At 47.4% G+C, this 18,566-nt stretch overlaps 1 protein-coding gene across 2 annotated transcripts in view; it reads right to left on the bottom strand.

Annotated features, from left to right (window-relative positions):
• The window catches only part of grid2ipb (glutamate receptor, ionotropic, delta 2 (Grid2) interacting protein, b), a 250,484-nt gene that overhangs the window by 47,017 nt on the left and 184,901 nt on the right, over positions 1-18,566 (bottom strand). For both annotated transcript variants that reach the window (XM_072481106.1, XM_072481107.1), the window contains 4 exons: positions 14,672-14,772; positions 9,068-9,182; positions 7,606-7,928; positions 3,238-3,675 (listed from right to left, as the gene is read on the bottom strand). In XM_072481106.1, coding sequence (XP_072337207.1) covers positions 3,238-3,675; positions 7,606-7,928; positions 9,068-9,182; positions 14,672-14,772 — 977 coding nt within the window. The remainder of the gene's footprint in view (positions 1-3,237; positions 3,676-7,605; positions 7,929-9,067; positions 9,183-14,671; positions 14,773-18,566) is intronic.

The raw sequence follows: 18,566 nt of genomic DNA, 5'->3' as shown, positions 1-18,566 counted from the left end.
TGAAATTAACAAATATCAGGTATTCAATATTTCCTTTAAAAAAAGTAGCTTACAATCTCAAAAAAATGTAAATCAGTGAATGTGCAATTGAAGAAACTTTTAATCCTGTCTAAATAAATAAACTGGCATTGAAAAACAACTTCAACTAAAGGTTATGTTAGTACAAGGTAATAAAACTGTCAATGAAACAAAACTAGCAGACTCCTTTGTAATTATGTAAATAGCTTTCCACAGCAGCTGAGTGCATTAGTCAGTTTTGACTCTCAGCCAAGCATTCAAAATAAGGCCATCTGACAAAACTGACATCTGGTCATCTGTTCAGCCTGCTTCTCTTGATACAGTTGCCAGATTGCCTCATTATGACTGCTTGGCTGAGTATTCATCGCTTTCGGGGCTGTTTACACAGTTCAAGAAGGAACTGCTAGTGTTAATTTATGGTTTTATTACCTTAGAATAACTGGGGCTGAATTCTTCACCTCCTGACGCCGACAGCTAGAATTGTGATCAGGCTGGGAATAGCGGGTATTACAAAAATCGCGATTGCCATCTGCCGCTGATTCCGATGCCATGCTCCTACCTCCCGTTGGTGGCATTTGTGACATTCGTGCCCCGCGCCGACAGGCCCATGCAAAACCATCATTTGCATGGATTGGAATGTCAATAGCGTGTTAGGCACAAGTATGCTTCACCCCTCCACGATGCTCCACCCCTCTCACGTGGGAGCCACATGGGTGTGAATTGGTACAAGTATTTACACGTGAAGCCTGGGTGCCATGACTGTTGAGGGGGAGCGAGAGGGTAAAAAAATCTCAAAATGTGCTGGCTTTCTTAGGGGTGGGTGCTGGGCTGGGAGATTAGTGGGGAGCCAATTGTTGCAATTTGGGGTATCCCCCTCAGGACCAGGGGGTCCTGACTCAGACTGCCATTGCAGCAGTATGTGATTTAAAAGTACCCCTCTGGTTCTACTTACAGCCCCCTGGCTGTTCACACTGCTGACTGCTCACTATGTCCTGTAAATATTCAGAGAGCCTCAGGTCATGTAGAAACCCGCCCAGCCCACCCCTTTGGAAACCCTCATACTCCAGCAGTAACATCAAGTAGATGGGCATGGCCATGATCAGTCCCTGCCCCCCCAAGGTGTTGCCATTCTTCTGTGCACTTCTCAGAAGTGCAGCCACACTGCAGAGGAAGCAGGGGATTAGCAGAGCTCACCCCAACGAAAGGACACCTTTCGTGCACTTTCCAGAATAGAGGCCTCAGCAGTGACACCCATCCCTCAGGAACACAAGCTGTCTCCTCCTGGTGAGGCTGGCACATCCTCTCAGCAGCAGTTCAGGAGGACAGACTTGAATCTCCAGCACACCTTGGGGAAGAGGGTGTCCCTCCTATCCTCAACGGCAGTGAGCAGTGGTTACACTTTAGACTCTCGAAATCTGGGGGCAAGTCTTCTCCAAGCCATCTTCGTGGCTGGAATGGGAATGTTTTGCAGTTGGAGAGCTTATAAACAGCTCCAGCCTGTCAGGCTTTTTAACGCTAATTCAGGCCCCAGTTGATCTGCCACCATCGGGGATGGGAATTGCTTCTAATTCACAGTGGCAGAGAGCTGGCCCATTTGTATGTCCTGAATCTCGGAAAAAAATAGCATCCCTAATGGGAATGGAATTGCACGTAATTCAGTTCCAGTGGGAACACAGGGCTGGATTCTCCGATTTTGAGGCTATGTCCAGAGCATGTGTCTCGTCTTATGACTAAAACGACGGCGCCGCCCCCGCACCGATGCACCGTCCGGTGGGGGGCTTGCAGCCACACATATAAATACGGACGGAGAATTGCCGGGTCCATGGCCGCAAAAGCGCACGGCAGCGACATGCATCATTCACGCCATAAAACATGGAGCCGGCCGTGCGCGGACCCGGCTTGACAGATAGTGCCCCCCTGTAACCCCCCTCGCCACCCCCAACCAGTCTGCCCTGGCCAACGGAACGGCTCCCCCTCCCCGACTGTGGTGGCGCTGGACACAGTCCGCAGCCGCCATGCTTGTTCCTCGGAAACTGTGAGCACACACGCCCACGCCATCGGGAAGTCAGCCCAATGGGGGCGGAGCATCGGGAGAGGGCCTCCGATGACGCCCTGAGGCCATCCCAATGGCGTGCAATGTACTCAGCGATGACGCTGTTTTTGAGGGGGCGGAGCATCTGAAAAATGGCACCGCCCCCGATTTAGGCGTAAAAATAGATTCTCCGGCCAATCGCCGAACCCGATTTCACCGTCGGTAATCGAAGGATCCAGTCCACAGTCTCCCAAACGGAGAATTCAGCCTCTGATCTTTCTTTGAAGTGATTATTCAATGCCTGTATGTATATTTGGACTAGATTAAAGGTTTCTTCAATGGGACCGTTGCTGGCTGTGTTGGCAATTTTATGAAAAAGGGAGAGGGAATTTTTTTTCCAAAGGAATGTTGAATGCCTGATTTTTGTTTTGGTTCCTGATTAGTACTCCAGATTTGGACTCCCTCATGGTTCATCACTCCTTTGGTGAGCGGGAATCACAGTTCACATGAAAACCTGCGTGGTTGCATCAAAATTGCCAGGGGTCTAAAATGCCCACCACGACCCTGCAATGGAACCGGCAAGGTCGGGAGTGGTGCACAAGTAATCTCTGCCCACATCCTTATTATGCACTGGCCAAAATTGTTGGAAGATGGAATGGTGCAGAAATGCCAAAATTAGGTCCAAACCACCATATTTAAAGTGCTTGAACCTCCGGTCCGACATGGATGGAGGTATAAAAATCCAGGCCACAGTTTCAATACCAACCACACTTTGATCCAGTATTCACAGACTGATTGCGTACAGAAGACACTGATCATGTGGATTCAGCATTTGAATCTCTAATCTTGGAGGCTGAAAACTAGGTCTTCTGACTAAACACTGTGTGCAGGGGCTGGGCTGAATCTCATAGCTGGAGTAATTGATTGCTTAAGCCACTGAATATATATGTCGCTAATGGCTCAATTGTAAAAACTTCCCTTCACCAGTTATTTTCCTACTTTCCTAGGTCATTATCCCAAACTTCTCACCCTGCCCGAAGTCAGAATCCCCTCCCTATTTTGTCTCCACCATGCCCACATCATAGTCAGAGTTAATTTTCCCGCTGTCAAGTTAGTGCTTGAAGGGTTAACTTTGGCAGATTGGCAGAGGATAGCTGTAGGAACACGAATGGAACAAATTCACGTACCTGACCCCAAATGGTCCCTTCGGAGTTCTCCACTTGCTCCCATCGCAGTCTCTTCACGCTCATGTGACTGGATTCGCTTCTGCGGTGAAACCCACGGTGCAGTGGAGCAGGGCCGGATGAACCTGGTAAAGGAGGAGGGGGAGGAGGGGGAGGAAGGGGAATAGACTGATGTTGGCTGGAGGAGTAAGAGGGGGGTGGAGGCAAAGGAGGTGGGGGTGGTGGTGGGATAACCCTTTTCAACTCTGAGATTAAAGTGACAGGTTTTGGGTCATTGAACTGTATGGGTGGAGGGGGAGGGGGACTTTGAGGAGGAGGTGGAATAGGGTCCGAGCATGAAGAATATGTTAAGGAACTTCCATCATCACTGCTGCTGACATATTCACTCGGGCTGCTTGGGTCATTCGTGCCATAGATTCCCTGATCCTCTGGAAAGGTCATCTTTGGAAAAAGAAAGGCAAATCGATTGGAAATAATAAAGTTAAGAAAAATAAAAAAAGCCCCATCCTCACACCTCATTCCTATTGACAAAACCCTACCCTTCCCATTTATAGAACATTCTCAGAACCACTCTTCAATTTATACTGAAAGCATTCATTTAAATTTGAGCTAATAAAAGCAAAATAATGCAGGGCTGGAAATCTGAAATAAAAACAGAAAATGCTGGATAAACTCAGCAGGTGTGGCAGCATCTGAGGTCACAGAAATATAGGGCACAATTCAACAGGAAAAATTTTGAAGTGTGATTTTGGGCGCGTTTGGCGGGGTGTTTCTGGAAGGCTGCACTTGTGAGAGTGCGGCATGTATTCAATGGTACTTACTGCCAAAAATGAGCTTCTCACCATTACTGTTTCTCTTGCTGTCTGATTTGCCTGACTTGCGCCTCAGTGTCTCATCGCTAACAAGAGGGAGCTGCTTTTAAACGCTCCCTCACCACTCAATCCTAGTCACTACACAAGCATGGCAGTGCGCAGACCTTCTCCTCACTTTGGGGATACCAGGCTTCTTAGCACTGTGGATGTGAGGTGGGACATCCTGTTCCCCCGAGGGGGTCAGAGGATCAGCAGCAGGGTCAGCAATGCGGCCTGGGAGCAGTGGCAGTGGCTGTCAATGCAGGAAGCATGACAAGGAGGACTGCCGTCTAATGTCAGAAGAAGACCAACGACCTCCATCGGGTTGCAAGGGTAAATTACCATCGCTATCTTGGCATCAGTTCCACCTGCCACCATTCAAATTCCCAAATCGCACTACCCCAAAACACCCACACAGATCACTTGCTGACACCTTGCACCCTCCCCACATCCGATCTTTGTGCTTGTTCCGCAGAAACCACTGGCACCCGCCAGCACAACCCCTTCATGTCCAGAGCGTGTGCCCACACATACCACCTTCCAAAGACCCTCCCGCAAGCGTGAGGTTCACAATGCCCTGTCTTTGTCCCACAGGAGAAAATCGTCCATAATAAGCGGGAAAGGACAAAGACGGGATGCAGAGTACCAGAGATTCAAGACCTCGCCCCCTATGAGGAACGGGCCCTGGAGATTGCGGGTTTGACCGAGGAGAGAACAGTCACCGACAGGGAGGTTGGCCTGCGCCACAGAGATGAGGATCCACTGTCCCTTCACCCAGTTTAAAATTCAGCAAAGGCTGACCAAGGGATTGATTAAGAAGGGGAAAATACAATATAAAAGTAAGCTAGCGGGGAGCATAAAACCTGAAGTTTCTACAGGTATGTAAAGAGAAACAAATTGATAAAACTGAATGTAGGCCCCTTACAATCAGAAACAGGGTAATTCATAGCGGGGAACAAAGAAATGGCTGAAGAACTACATTCATACTTTGCTTCTGTCTTCACAAAGGAAGACATGAATAAGGTTCCGGAAGTTATGAGAAACCCAAGTTTTAGTGAGGAGCTGAAGGAAATTAGCATTAGTAGAGAAATTATTTTAGGGAAATCAATGGGACTGAAGGATGATAAATCTCCAGGGCCTGATAATCTTCATCCCAGAGTACTTCAAGAAGTAGCCTTAGAAATAGTAGATCCATTGGCGGTCAATTTCCAAAATTCTTTGGACTCTGGAATGGTTCCTACAGATTGGACGGGGGGGGCTAATATAACCCCACTATTCAAAAAGTGAGGTAGAGAGAAAACTGGGAACTATCGACCATTGAGCCTAACGTCAGTAGTAGGGAAGTTGCTAGAGTTCATTATCAAGGATTTCATAGCACAGCAGTTGGAAAGCAATGATATAATCAGACAAAGGCAGCATGGATTATGAAAGGGAAATCATGCTTGACAAATCTACCGGAATTTTTTGAAAATGTAACTGGTAGAGTTAACCAGCGACTGGCGGATGCTGTTCATTTAGACTTTCAGAAGGCTTTTGACAAGGTCTCACATAGCAGATTACTATGTAAACTTAAAGCATATGGAATTGCGGGTAGGTAGTGTCTTGAGATGGATATAAAGGTGGTTAGCAAACAGGAAGCATAAAGTTGGAATAAATGGGACTTTTTCCGATTACTAGGCAGTGACTAGTACCACAAGGATCTGTGCTACCTGGGCATGGTGTGTTGTGGGGGGAAGGAGCCACTATATGTAGTTAGGGGGAATGGAAATGTCAAATGTTCACTATTAAAACACATAACACCTGATATATGTGAAGCCTCTGTCACTTTAATCTTCACAGCAGGCCTGCCTGCATCCCTACCTTCAGCCCCCCGTGCACAGTGGTCCGAGATCCAACGCCACTGATGCAAACCCTGTTCAGAGGATGGGTGTGAGCACACTCTCAGCAGAAAGTCAGGAGTCAGACATTTGCAGAAACTGAGGAGCACCAGAGCTTTCCCCAGAGTTATCATCAACTCTCAATATACCCTTGTGTATTGACCCACTGACAGTGCCGACACAGGCCAATCACCTTGGAGTTATGTTACACAGACCCTTGGAAGGCGGAACTGGGTGGTCGGGAGGGGGACGTGGTGAAGGGGATGGTAGGTGATTGGGGAGGTAGGAAGGGATTGTGGTGGGGGAGGGCAGGGGGGGGGGGAGAAATGGGGGGGAAAGGAGGACAAGTGGACAGGATGGAAATGGTGGGGGGGGGGGAATGGGGAAAGAGGAAAATTGGGGGGGTGGGGGGGGGTTTGAGGTGACGGACATAGCCTCGTTGTATGTGAATCTAGTGAGGATGAGGTCTTCCCTGGTCTTCTGGGCATGTCGGACCCTTGATGCTGCCGCCTGTCCTTTGGGCCCTCCTCCGGCTCCTCCCAGGGCTCGTCCTCCAGCCTGTCCTGGTCAGCCTCTGCCTCAGAAGAGGCCACATGTTCCTCCTTCTCCTCCTCCAGCATGTCACCCTGCTGCTGTGCCATGTTGTGAAAGGCACAGCAAACCACCACAAACTGGGAGACCCTCTGGGGGGTGTACTGCAGGATACCACCAGAGCGGTCCAGTCATCAGAACCGCATTTTGAGCAGTCTGATGCACCACTCAATGACAGCACAGGTGGCAGCATGGCCACCATTATATCGGGTCTCCTCCTCGGTCTCAGGCTTCGGCATTGGCATCATCAGCCAGGATCTCAGCAGATACCCTTGTCCCCCAAGAGCCAACCCGTCATCCTGAGATGGTACTCGAAGATGCTGGGGATCATTGAGTGCCCTAGGATGCAGCTGTCATGCACGTTCCCTGGGTAAAGGGCACATACGTGTATGATACATGTTTACATGTCCGTCCTCCGCCTGCTGCAGTGCCCCAGTGATGCCCAACGCAAACTGGGAGAACAACACCTCACATGAGTTTATCCAGCATTTTCTGGTTTTATTTAAATTTGAGCATTTACCCTATTCCCAGTCATCTGTTATTCTATGTATAAACCATTCCAACGCTGCATTTAGATTGAAGCCTGTCGCACATTCTTAGAAACTTTGTTTTTCTCAGCTCCTTGGTGAGTTTCGGTCTGTAAATCAGGTCAGGGTACCTAATCTTTATCTATATCTGTTTGAAATCAATTAAAAATCTTAACAACATTCACAAGTGAACAGGAAAGGATCCATTAAGCCTGACCCATCTGGCACAGCGCGACTCCTACAAAAATCACTCCCATTCCCCTCACGACCTGTCCCCAGTGACTCTCCCCCTCCCAATGAACTCTTCCTCCCATGACACCTCTCCCCAAACATTTAATATCCTCCCTTTCCCAATGATGCCTTCTTCAATGACCTTCATTCCCCAATGACTCTGTGACCTACCTATCTTTTAAATATTTGACATTCAGGAACATGCTTGACTCCCTTTTGAATGTGAATCTCTTTCACTATGCATCGGAGTACTGCTATAATTGTCACCAGCTCTACAAAGTTTGAAAAACTTACTTCTTCATAGTCATTCTCTGGGTTCATGAACTCATCCATGATGGACACTTTCTGTCCCAGCTGCTCACTAAGGGCATCCAGGAACCGGTCTGTATCACGGCTGCGAGGAGGCCGGGAGAAAGTAAAGAGCTTCTTGCGGCGGCCCGGGGGACTGTTCATGATTTCTACATTCTGTGGTGAAGGGCTGGGACTGCCATCCAGGCTGACGTAGGGGTGTGGGTCTGAATTAGTTGGGGAGGGATCATTGGGGGCATGACAGCGACAGGGATGCATGGGAAGAGGCTCTGTCTGCCACGACAGAGACATCCCCAACTTTTTGCTACCTGCAACATAAACAAAAGTAATTATTTCAAGAATTCCTTTTAACAGATCCACATTAAGTAAATAGAAATAAGCAGACATTTCTTTAATGCCAACACCATTTTGTGCCAGGCACATTTCAGCAGTCAAGGAAATTCCACACCCCACAAAATCAGTGGCTTCCTACTGCGCTGTACTGTTTTATAATAAGAACAGAGCAGCAACTGTGGTTAGAAACTGCAACTGACCTCAGTAGGGAGGGAGCTGACCAATTTCTCTACATTACAACAGTGACTACACATCAAAAAGTACTTAAGTGGCTGTGGCACTTTGAAATGTCCTGAGGTTTTGAAAGATGCAGCAGAAAGTTCTTTAGTTGTGATCCTGCAGCAACACTTTCTGGTACAGTAACCAGTGTTCATTCTGCTAAAACTCCTCTGACCTCTGCTATTTTCTTGTGGAATGGTCCCACCAACAATGCTATACAAACAAATCAGGTGTCCTCACTACCAAACAATGGTCCCAAAGGTCGGGGAGGTCCACTGTTTCCGGGCACAGGTGGCACAGTGGAGGGAACCACAGATCTGTGTGGAACATTCCACTCACTAAGTACCCGATGCACATACCCTTGTCTATTGTACAGTGCATTGAATGAAACCTGCAATAAAAACATTCAAAAAAAAAAGGGAGAAAAATAAAAAAGGGAAGGGGGTAAGAGGGGTTGGGTTTTGGGGGTCCTTTTTCAATGTGTGATCTTTGTAAATTGTATTTGGTTTGTATAGAAAAATCTCTAATAAAAACATTTTCAAAAAAAAGAAAAGTCAGGATGGGAATCAGGTAAGGCAGAGGTTAAAGGCACAATAGCAGATGTAGCTATGTACATGTACAGTTACTGGTGTGGATTCTAGCCCTTGCCCCCTTTTTTTGATCGTATTTCAGCACCTCAGAGTGCAACATGATCGGTGTATAAAACCTGAATATCATTGCACTTCCTGTGATGGCCACTTTGAAATGTTTGTATAAAGTATATTTTTGCAAAAAACAATTGCTCAATTAAAGTAATAATGGTTGAGCCAGTTCCTGATTTGAGTAATTTCACAGAGCAACCTGCCAGAGGGTATAAATGAAAAAAACTCATAGGCTTGAAGTTCCTTCATTCTACCTGAGTGGCCCAGTTGTTCGGGTACCGGAGATGTTCTGGGCAGCGGTGGTTTCATCAGTTTCCCCGAGTAGCCAGATCCTCCGCGGGTTTCTATTTCAGCATAGACAGGAGATATCTGAGAACAAAGTCCACAGTCAGCATCATAGAGAGAGAAAAGATAAAAATTAAAACTTATTTTTATATAGTGCCTTTAACATAATAAAATCTGTCATGTTGCTTCATCGGAGCATTACAAAACAAAATACGACACAAGTCACATAAGGAAAGAGTGGGTTACATAGCCAAAGGTTTGGTCCAAGAAATAGGTTTTGAGTCTTTTAAAGGAGGAAAGTGGTCGATGTAAAGGTGGAGAAGTGTAGGGAGGGAATTCCAGAGCATTGGGCCTAACAATGAAGGTACAGCCACAACTGTTGAAGTAATTAAATCGGAGTTGCGCACAAAGCTAGAATTAAATTTGCGTAAATATTGGAGGTAATGGGGCTGGAGATTACAGAGATAGGAAGGGGCAAAGGCATGGAGGGATTTGAAAACAAGAATGAAAATTTTAAAATCAAGTTGTGGCTCGACCACTGAACCAATGTAGGCCAACAAACACAAGAGTGATTTGTGAGTTTAGACAAGGCAGCAGAATTTTGAATGACCTCAAATTTACAGAGCGGAGAATATGGGAGGCCAGATGGGATTGCATTGGAATAATCAAGTCTAGAGGGGCGTGATTCTCCCGAAATGCCAAAGTGTCATTTTGGTGATTTCCACCAGGTGCAAGGCTACTCACCTCTTGCTCCCCCTTGGTGTCCATGGCACCTTGTCTCCACTTTAGTAGAGGAGTATTAAGTGATATCCACGTGACTTCCCATTTGTGGGGGGTGGGTAACTCCTGGGCTGCCACTGCATTGAACTTTGATCTCGTTAATGAGATCAAAATTAATTTAAATGAGGTGTGATCAATTTCCCGTCCTTTCTGGGCAAGATCCTGATCACGCCAGGTGGAGCAGGCTGGAAGAATGTCAAATTGTTTGGCACCTTGAGCAATTCCAGTTTTAGATCTCTCCTGCCATTCTCCCGACAGAGCGGGATCAACACCGGGTGCAACGTCACCAGGGAATTTCACCGAGGTAAGAAAGCAAAAATGAGGGCTTAAGCAACAGCAAATTGTCTAAAACACAGGAAAAAATGGGCGGTGTTATGGAGGTGGAAATAAGCAGAGTTAGTGATAGTGTGAATATGTGATCCGAGGCTCATTTCAAGGTCAAATGTGACACCACCGAGGTTGTGAACAGACTGTTTTAATCTCAGGCTGTTGCCACGGAGTGGAATAGAGTCAAAAGCTATGGGAATGGAATTCGAGCATGGACTGAAAATATTGGCCTCACCCTTCCAAATATGTAACCGGAGGAGATTTTAGCTCATCCAGTAGTAGATGTCGGAGAAGCCGTCTGATAATTTTGCAACATTGCAGGAGTCAAGACAGATGGTTATGAGGTGGAATAGAAGGATAGAATTCCTATTGTGCTGAAGGATGCCATTTGGCCCATCCAGTCAGAACCGACCCTTTGAAAGACCACTCTAACACCCTACCTAGGCCCAATCTCCTGCCCTATCCCCATCTAATCTTTGGACACAGAGGGGCAATTTTAGCATGGCCAATCAACCTAACCTGCACATTCTTGGTCTATGGGAGGAAACCGCAGCACCCGGAGGAAACCCACACAGATATGGGGAGAATGTGAAAACTCCACACAGCTAGTCACCCGAGGTTGGAAATGAACATGGGTCACTGGTGCTGTGAGGCAGCAGTGCTAACCACTATGCCACCATGCCACCCAGTAGAGCTGGGTGCCATCCACATACATGTGGAAACTAATGGATTTGTTTTCAAATGATGTCACTAAGCGGCAGCATGTAGATCCTTGGGGGACATGAGGGTGGATGAAGAGAAGCCATTGTAAATGTTACTCTGTCGACAATTAGATCAATAAGAATGGTGCCAGGTCCCACTCAGTTTGATGACAGTGGAGAGGCTTTGGAGGAAGATGGTGTGGTCAACCGTATCAAAAGCCAAGGCCCAAGACTTGTAATGATGAAATCCTGGACTCGGATCAGATTTACCCATCAGCACAAAATGTTAAAACTAACTAAAAGTGGCACTAACTGGTTTACTTCAAAATGAGTTTGTACTTATGTGTAAAGCTTCTATCAGGATTAAAATAGGCAGGAGAAAGCAATAGAACGATGAGTGCCACAGGAGGGCTGAATGTTTGATGGAGATGGTAAATGTGAAGGAGGGGAATGTCAATGATAAGGAAAGTGCGTAAAAGGAGAGAGATAAAGGAAATGGAAGAGTGAAATGAAAGAATAATTAAAATATAGCAAATGGTGTGCAGTGTGACACAGGGTTAAGCCAAAGGGGAGGATAAACAATAGAGGGGGTTAAGCAATATAGGAGGTTCTGTGACGGGACAGTCTTCACCTGAGTCATGCTGGGACCAGAGTCTTGGCGAATCTTATAACTAGAGCTGTAGATAGGGCTTTAAACTAAATAGTAGGGGGGAGGGTTCAGTTGTATGGAGAATTAGAATGTCAAAGTTAAAGAAGAGGGTAGAAGTGCAGGTTTATGATGAGGACTTTCAACTAGTTAAAGGAGCCGAGGGCTCAGGAGAGGTTAGTAAAGTTTCCAGACCACGTAATGCAACAGAGAGTATAGAAGGTGGCAGGAATCTAACCTCAGGCAGAGGAAAAAGGTGCCAAGAATGAGAAGGGAGGTAGTCAATGCAGGGCTGAAGGTGTTGTACCTAAATGCGTGCAGTATACAGAACAAGGTAAATGAGCCCGTTGAGCACGTTGAAATTGGCTGGGACGATCTTGTGGGCATCACAGAGACGTGGCTGCAAGGGGATCAGGGCTGGGATCTAAATATCCAAGGATATATGTCCTATCGAAAGGACAGGCAGGTGGGCGCAGGGAGCGGGGTTGCACTGTTAGTAAGAAATTAAGTTAAATCGATAGCAAGAAGCGATGTAGGATCAGAAGGCATAGAATCTCTGTGGGTGGAGTTGAGGAATCGCATAGGTAAAAAGACCCTAATGGGAGTTATGTACAGGCTCCCTAGCAGTAGTCAGGATTGGGGCAGAAAATGAATCAGGAGATCGAAAAGGCAATAATCATGGGGGCTTCAATATGTAGAAGGACTGGTAAAACCAGATTGGTAGTGGATCCCAAGAAAAGGAATTTGTGGAATGTCTGAGAGACTTTTTTTGGAGCAGATTGTGACAGAGCCTACTAGGGAACAGGCAATTCTGGATTTGGTGATGTGTAATGAGGCAGACTTGATTAGGGATCTTAAGGTGAAGGAACCCTTAGGGAGCAGTGACCACAATATGATAGAATTTACCCTGCAGTTTGAGAGGGAGAAGATGGAATTAGATGTAACGGTATTACAATTAAATAAGGATAATTACAAAGATATGAGGGAGGAGCTGGCCAGAGTTGATTGGAAAGGGAGCCTAGCAGGGAAGACAGTGGAACAGCAATGGGAGGAGTTTGGGGGAATTACTCGGGAGGCACAACAGACATTCATCCCAAGGAGCAGGAAATATGCTAAGGGGAGGACGAGGCATCCATGGCTGATGAGAGAAGTCAAGGACAGCATAAAAGCAAAAGAAAAAGTTTACAAAATGGCGAGGATTAGTGGGATGCCAGAGGATTGGGAAGCCTTTAAAAGCAAGCAGAGGACAACTAAAAAAAGCAATAACGAAGGAGAAGATCACATATGAGTGTAAGCTAGCTCGTAATATAAAAGAAGATAGAAAGAGTTTTTTCAATATATAAAAGGTAAGAGAGGGGCAAAAATAGACGTTGGACCACTGGAAAATGAGGCTGGAGGAGTAATATTAAGAAACAAAGAAATGGCAGAGGAACTGAATAGTTACTTTGCATCAGTCTTCATGGTGGAGGACACCAGTGGAATGCCAGAGCTCCAGGAGAATCAGGGGCACAGGTGAGTGTAGTGGTCATCATTACGGAGAAGGTTCTGGGAAAACTGAAAGGTCTGAAAAAGGATAAATCACCTGAACCAGATGGACTACACCCCAGGGTTTTAAAAGAGATAGCTCAGGGAATTGTGGAGGCATTGGTAGTGATCTTTCAGGATATCACTGGAGGCAAGGAGGGTACAATAGGACTGGAATGCAGCTAATGTAACACCGCTGTTTAAAAAGGAGGGAGGTCATGTCTGACAAATCTGTTAGAGTTCTTTGAGGAGGTAACAAGGAAGTTAGACAAAAGGAGAATCAGTGGACGTGATTTATTTAGATTTCCAGAAGGCCTTTGACAAGGTGTCGCATAGGAAACTGTTAAATAAGTTAAAAGCCCATGGTGTTAAAGGTAGGATCCTGGCATGGATAGAAGATTGGTTCAGAAGGCAGAAAGTGATAATGTGGTCATTTTCAGGATGGCAGCCGGTGACTAGTGATGAGCCTCAGGGGTTGGTGCTGGGGCCACAACTTTTCACAATATACATTAACGATTTGGAAGAAGGAACTGAAGGCACTGTTGCGAAGTTTGAAGATGATACAAAGATATGTAGAGGGACAGGTAGTATTAAGGAAGCAGGGGGGCTGAAGAAGGACTTGGACAGGCTAGGAGAGTGGACAAAGAAGTGGCTGATGGAATACAATGTGGAAAATGTGAGGTTATGCACTTTAGAAGGAGGAATGGAGGCATAGACTATTTTCCAAATGGGGAAATGCTTAGGAAATCAAAAGCACAAAGGGTCTTGGGGAGTCCTTGTTCACAATTCTCTTAAGGTTAATGGGCAGGTTCAATCGGCAGTTAGGAAGGCATATGCGATGTTAGCATTATGTCGAGAGGGTTAGAATACAAGAGCAGTGATGTATGTATAGGCTGTACAAGACTCGGGACAGACCCCATTTGGAGTATTGTAAACAGTTTGGGGCCCTGTATCTAAAAAAGTATGTGCTGGCATTGGAAAGAGTCCAAAGATGATTCACAAGAATGATCCCTGGAATGAAGAGCTTGTCGTATGAGGAACGGTTGAGGTCTCTGGGTCTGTACTCATTGGAGTTTCGAAGGATGAGAAGGGATCTTATTGAAACTTACAGGATACTGCGAGGCCTGGATAGAGTGGGTGTAGGAAAAACTAGAACCAGAGGGCACAATCTCAGACTAAAGGGATGGTCCTTTAAAACAGAGATGAGGAGGAATTTCTTCAGCCAGAAGGTGGTGAATTTGTGGAACTCTTTGCCGCAGAAGGCTGTGGAGGCCAAATCACAGAGCATCTTTAAGACAGAGATAGGTGGGTTCTTGATTAATAAGGGGATCAGGGGTTATGGGCAAAAGGCAGGGGAATGGGGATGAGAAAAATATCAGCCATGATTGAATGGCAGAGCAGACTCGATGGGCCGAGTGGCCTAAATCTGCTCCTGTGTCTTATGGTCTTATGTGACAGATGGTGTAACTCAGGCAGTGGTGCAGCTGGTCGGGAGCAGACAGAATTTACAAGAATGTTTCAATAGAATGGGCTGTAATATGGGAAATGCATCACAGGAAAAGTGGCTGAAAATACATTGAATCACAAGTACACACCTTTCTCAGGTTGGGCGTCTCAGGAAGGGAGGTACCATCTCCTGCTTGTCGCTCTCCAGGGGTAAGGCGCATATATGGATCCCCAACATCCCCAGGAACTCCTGCAAACAAAAATTATATACACCTGGATTTATAATCACCAACTCATGGTATATTGGCAGTCTTACAGTGAGGTTTGTGGGGTATATTAGAGAGAGTGTTATATTTGGGCGTGTGAAGAATGCCATTAATTTCTCAAAAGTGCACAGTTGTTATAACCTGCCTGCTTACCATTGGCTGGGGACTAATAACAATCCTGTGGGAGTATGAGCTTCCCCAATGAGGGGGGCGGAGAAATCATTAGCAGACTCCCTGTATAAATAAAGCTGGCCAGTTTGGAACCAGCAGGAAAGAGTAAGCAGCAAGCGAGGTTGCTGCTGTTGTGTGTATATATATATATATATATATATATATGTTATTGTAAATAAATGTTATTTCTTTGTATCCTTGAAACTCGTGCTGGATTTTTCATGGCCCTCACAAAACTGGCGACAAGGGCTAAAGTGAATAGCTGTCTACACTGCTGAAGCCACCTCCCTGGATTTTTGTTGGATACAGGTTGGAAGTTGTTTTCTATTACACCATGCCTCTGTATGGACGTTTGGATGTTTTTGATGCTGCGCTGGAAAGCTGGAACCAGTACGCACAACGGATGCGTTACTATTTCCGGGCAAACAATATCACCGAAAACGAGTGCCAGGTGGTCATATTGCTCACCGCCTGCGGCCCGCATATGTTTGGGGTGATTAGGAGCCTTACGTACCCAGCTGCCCCAGACACCAAAACGTTTGATGAACTTGTGAATATAGTGGGGCAGCATTTTAACCCAACTCCGTCCACGATAGTCCAGCGTTACCGGTTTAATACCGCTGAGAGGACCCCAGGAGAATCCCTTGCTGACTTTCTATCCAGGCTACGCAGGATTGCGGAGTACTGTGACTATGGTGAGACCTTGTCAGAAATGTTACGCGACCGTTTGGTTTGCGATATTAACAATGCGGCCACCCAGAGAAAGTTGTTAGCTCAGCCAACATTGACTTTTCAACAGGCCATTCAAATAGTATTGTCCCGAGAGAGTGCAGAACGAGGAGTGCAGGAGATACAGGGAATGGAAGTGCATGCCTTGGGGCGCAACCCCTTCCGTCCGAAAATGTCCCCCCGCACTCCTGCAATACCTTGGGTGAGACGACGTCCGGATCTACGCCAGTAGCCGTCGGACATTCCTCCCCGAAGGGAGCCTTCTCCAGAACCAATGGATGAGGAGCCATGTCCGTGTCAGACTTGTAGGCGCCGACCCCGTCGCGGACGCCGGACCTGGGGGCGCCAGAGGCGCTGTCGTTCCGACCGAAACTGGGACCAGCCCAGGGCCGTACCTTCCATGTGTTGAACCTGCGGCGACTACTCCGGAGGACGTGGAGTCGGAGGAGGACGGCCTGCAGCTGCATTGTGTGGCAGCTCCCTGTGTGGCCCTCATTAAGGTGACAGTACGGGTCAATGGTCACCCGCTTGAGATGGAGTTGGACACTTGCGCAGCTGTCTCCTTGATCGCACCCAGAGGACATTCGACCGCATCAAGCAGGGTATACAGACCCTTACATTAACTGCCACCTACACGGGGGAACCATTGGATATTGCAGGAACTACGATGACCCCTGTTGTTTATGGACGCCAGGAGGGGCGTTTCCTACTTATCGTGGTGCGTGGCCATGGGTCCAGCCTGTTGGGTCGGGACCGGTTGCGCCATTTGCATTTGCAGTGGCAGCACATCCTCCAAACAGTTTCTGGAGGGTTGACTGAGGTGCTAGGACGATACCCAGATGTATTCCTGCCCGGTTTGAGGAAAATAAAAGGGGCCGTAGCCCGTATCCAAGTCGAACCAGGAGCCACGCCGCGCTATTTCCGGGCGCGCCCGGTGCCTTACGCTTTGCTCGAGAAGGTAGAAGGGGAGCTCACTCGTTTGGAAACTTTGGGTATTATCAGGCCCATCCATTTCGCTGACTGGGCAGCACCAATTGTACCTGTAATGAAGCCAGATGCCACAGTTCGCTTGTGCGGCGACTATAAACTTAGTGAATACGGCTTCCCGACTCGACCGATATCCAATGCCTCGCATAGAGGATCTCTACGCAAAGCTTGCAGGTGGACTCTCGTTCACAAAATTAGATATGAGTCACGCCTACCTACAGTTCGAGCTGGACCCTGCCTCCTGACCATATGTAACGATTAATACTCACCGGGGCCTGTATGAATATACACGTTTGCCCTTTGGAGTATCCTCTGCCTGCGCTATTTTTCAACATGTTATGGAGGGCATTTTGAGAGGTTTACCGCGTGTCGCTGTCTCCTTAGATGACATTTTGATCACGGGGATGTCGTAGCAGGAACATTTGGAAAATCTGGAAGCTGTCCTTAGACGCTTTTCGGAGGCTGGAGTCAGTTTACGTCGCACAAAGTGCGTCTTTCAGGCGAAGGAAGTAGTCTACCTGGGTTATCGGGTGGACCGCGAAGGTTTGCACCCCGTCGCAGAGAAGGTGCGCACGATTCAACAGACCCCCACCCCGACTGACACTTCGCATCTTTGTTCTTTTATCTGCCTCGTAAACTATTATGGGAAGTTCCTCCCCAATCTGGCAACTATGCTGGCCCTGTTGCATCTTCTGCTAAAGAAAAATCACACCTGGGTTTGGGGTCAGCCGCAGGAAACCGCTTTCCGGTGAGTAAAACAACAATTGTCGTCGTATGGGTTACTAACCCGCTATGATCCTGGAAAGCCTTTGCTAGTCACATGTGATGCATCCCCGTATGGTATTGGGGCTGTCCTGTCCCACAAGATGAAGAACGGTAGCTTTTGCCTCCCGCACATTGACTGCAGTGGAACAAAAGTACGCGCAGATCGAGAAGGAGGGCCTGGCAGTGGTCTTTGCGGTGAAACGTTTCCACCAGTACGTGTATGGCCGCCACTTCACTATCGTTACTGATCATAAGCCTCTGCTGGGACTCTTCAGAGAGGATAAGCCAATTGTACCTGTAATGAAGCCAGATGCCACAGTTCGCTTGTGCGGCGACTATAAACTTAGTGAATACGGCTTCCCGACTCGACCGATATCCAATGCCTCGCATAGAGGATCTCTACGCAAAGCTTGCAGGTGGACTCTCGTTCACAAAATTAGATATGAGTCACGCCTACCTACAGTTCGAGCTGGACCCTGCCTCCTGACCATATGTAACGATTAATACTCACCGGGGCCTGTATGAATATGCGCTGGGCTTTGTTGCTCGCTGCATACGAGTATTTTCTGGAGCACAAACCAGGAACGCAGATAGCGAATGCCGACACACTGAGCCAATTGCCTTTATCGACCGCCCCATGTCGACCCCCACGACCGGTGAGGTGGTTGCGATCCTAAATTTTATGGACACCTTGCCTGTCACGGCATCACAGATCCGTGAGTGGACCCAGACGGAGCCAGTCCTGTCAAAGGTTCGACACAGTCCTGTATGGTGGGCAGCATAGACAGCTCCCAGGCGAGTTGCGGGCATTGTCCTCCAAGCTGTCAGAATTCAGCGTGTAAGACGGCATCCTCTTGTGGGGGACGCGTGTGATTGTCCCGGAAAAAGGACAGGAGCTGATACTAAGAGACTTGCACAATGGGCATCCAGGGGTGCCCAAAATGAAAATGTTGGCCCGGAGTTATGTTTGGTGGCCAGGCCTCGACGCCGACATTGAGAAGGTTGCCCAAAACTGCTCCATTTGTCAGGAGCATCAGAAGCTTCCGCCGGCCGTGCCCCACATCACTGGGAATGGCCAGGGCGGCCTTGGGCGCGCTTACATGCGGATTTCATTGGCCCTTTTCAA

This window comes from Scyliorhinus torazame, chromosome 17 (assembly GCF_047496885.1).
Source record: "Scyliorhinus torazame isolate Kashiwa2021f chromosome 17, sScyTor2.1, whole genome shotgun sequence".
Taxonomy (NCBI): domain Eukaryota; kingdom Metazoa; phylum Chordata; class Chondrichthyes; order Carcharhiniformes; family Scyliorhinidae; genus Scyliorhinus; species Scyliorhinus torazame.
Note: the sequence above shows the minus strand (reverse complement) of the source record. Positions and strands in the feature narration are given on the sequence as shown.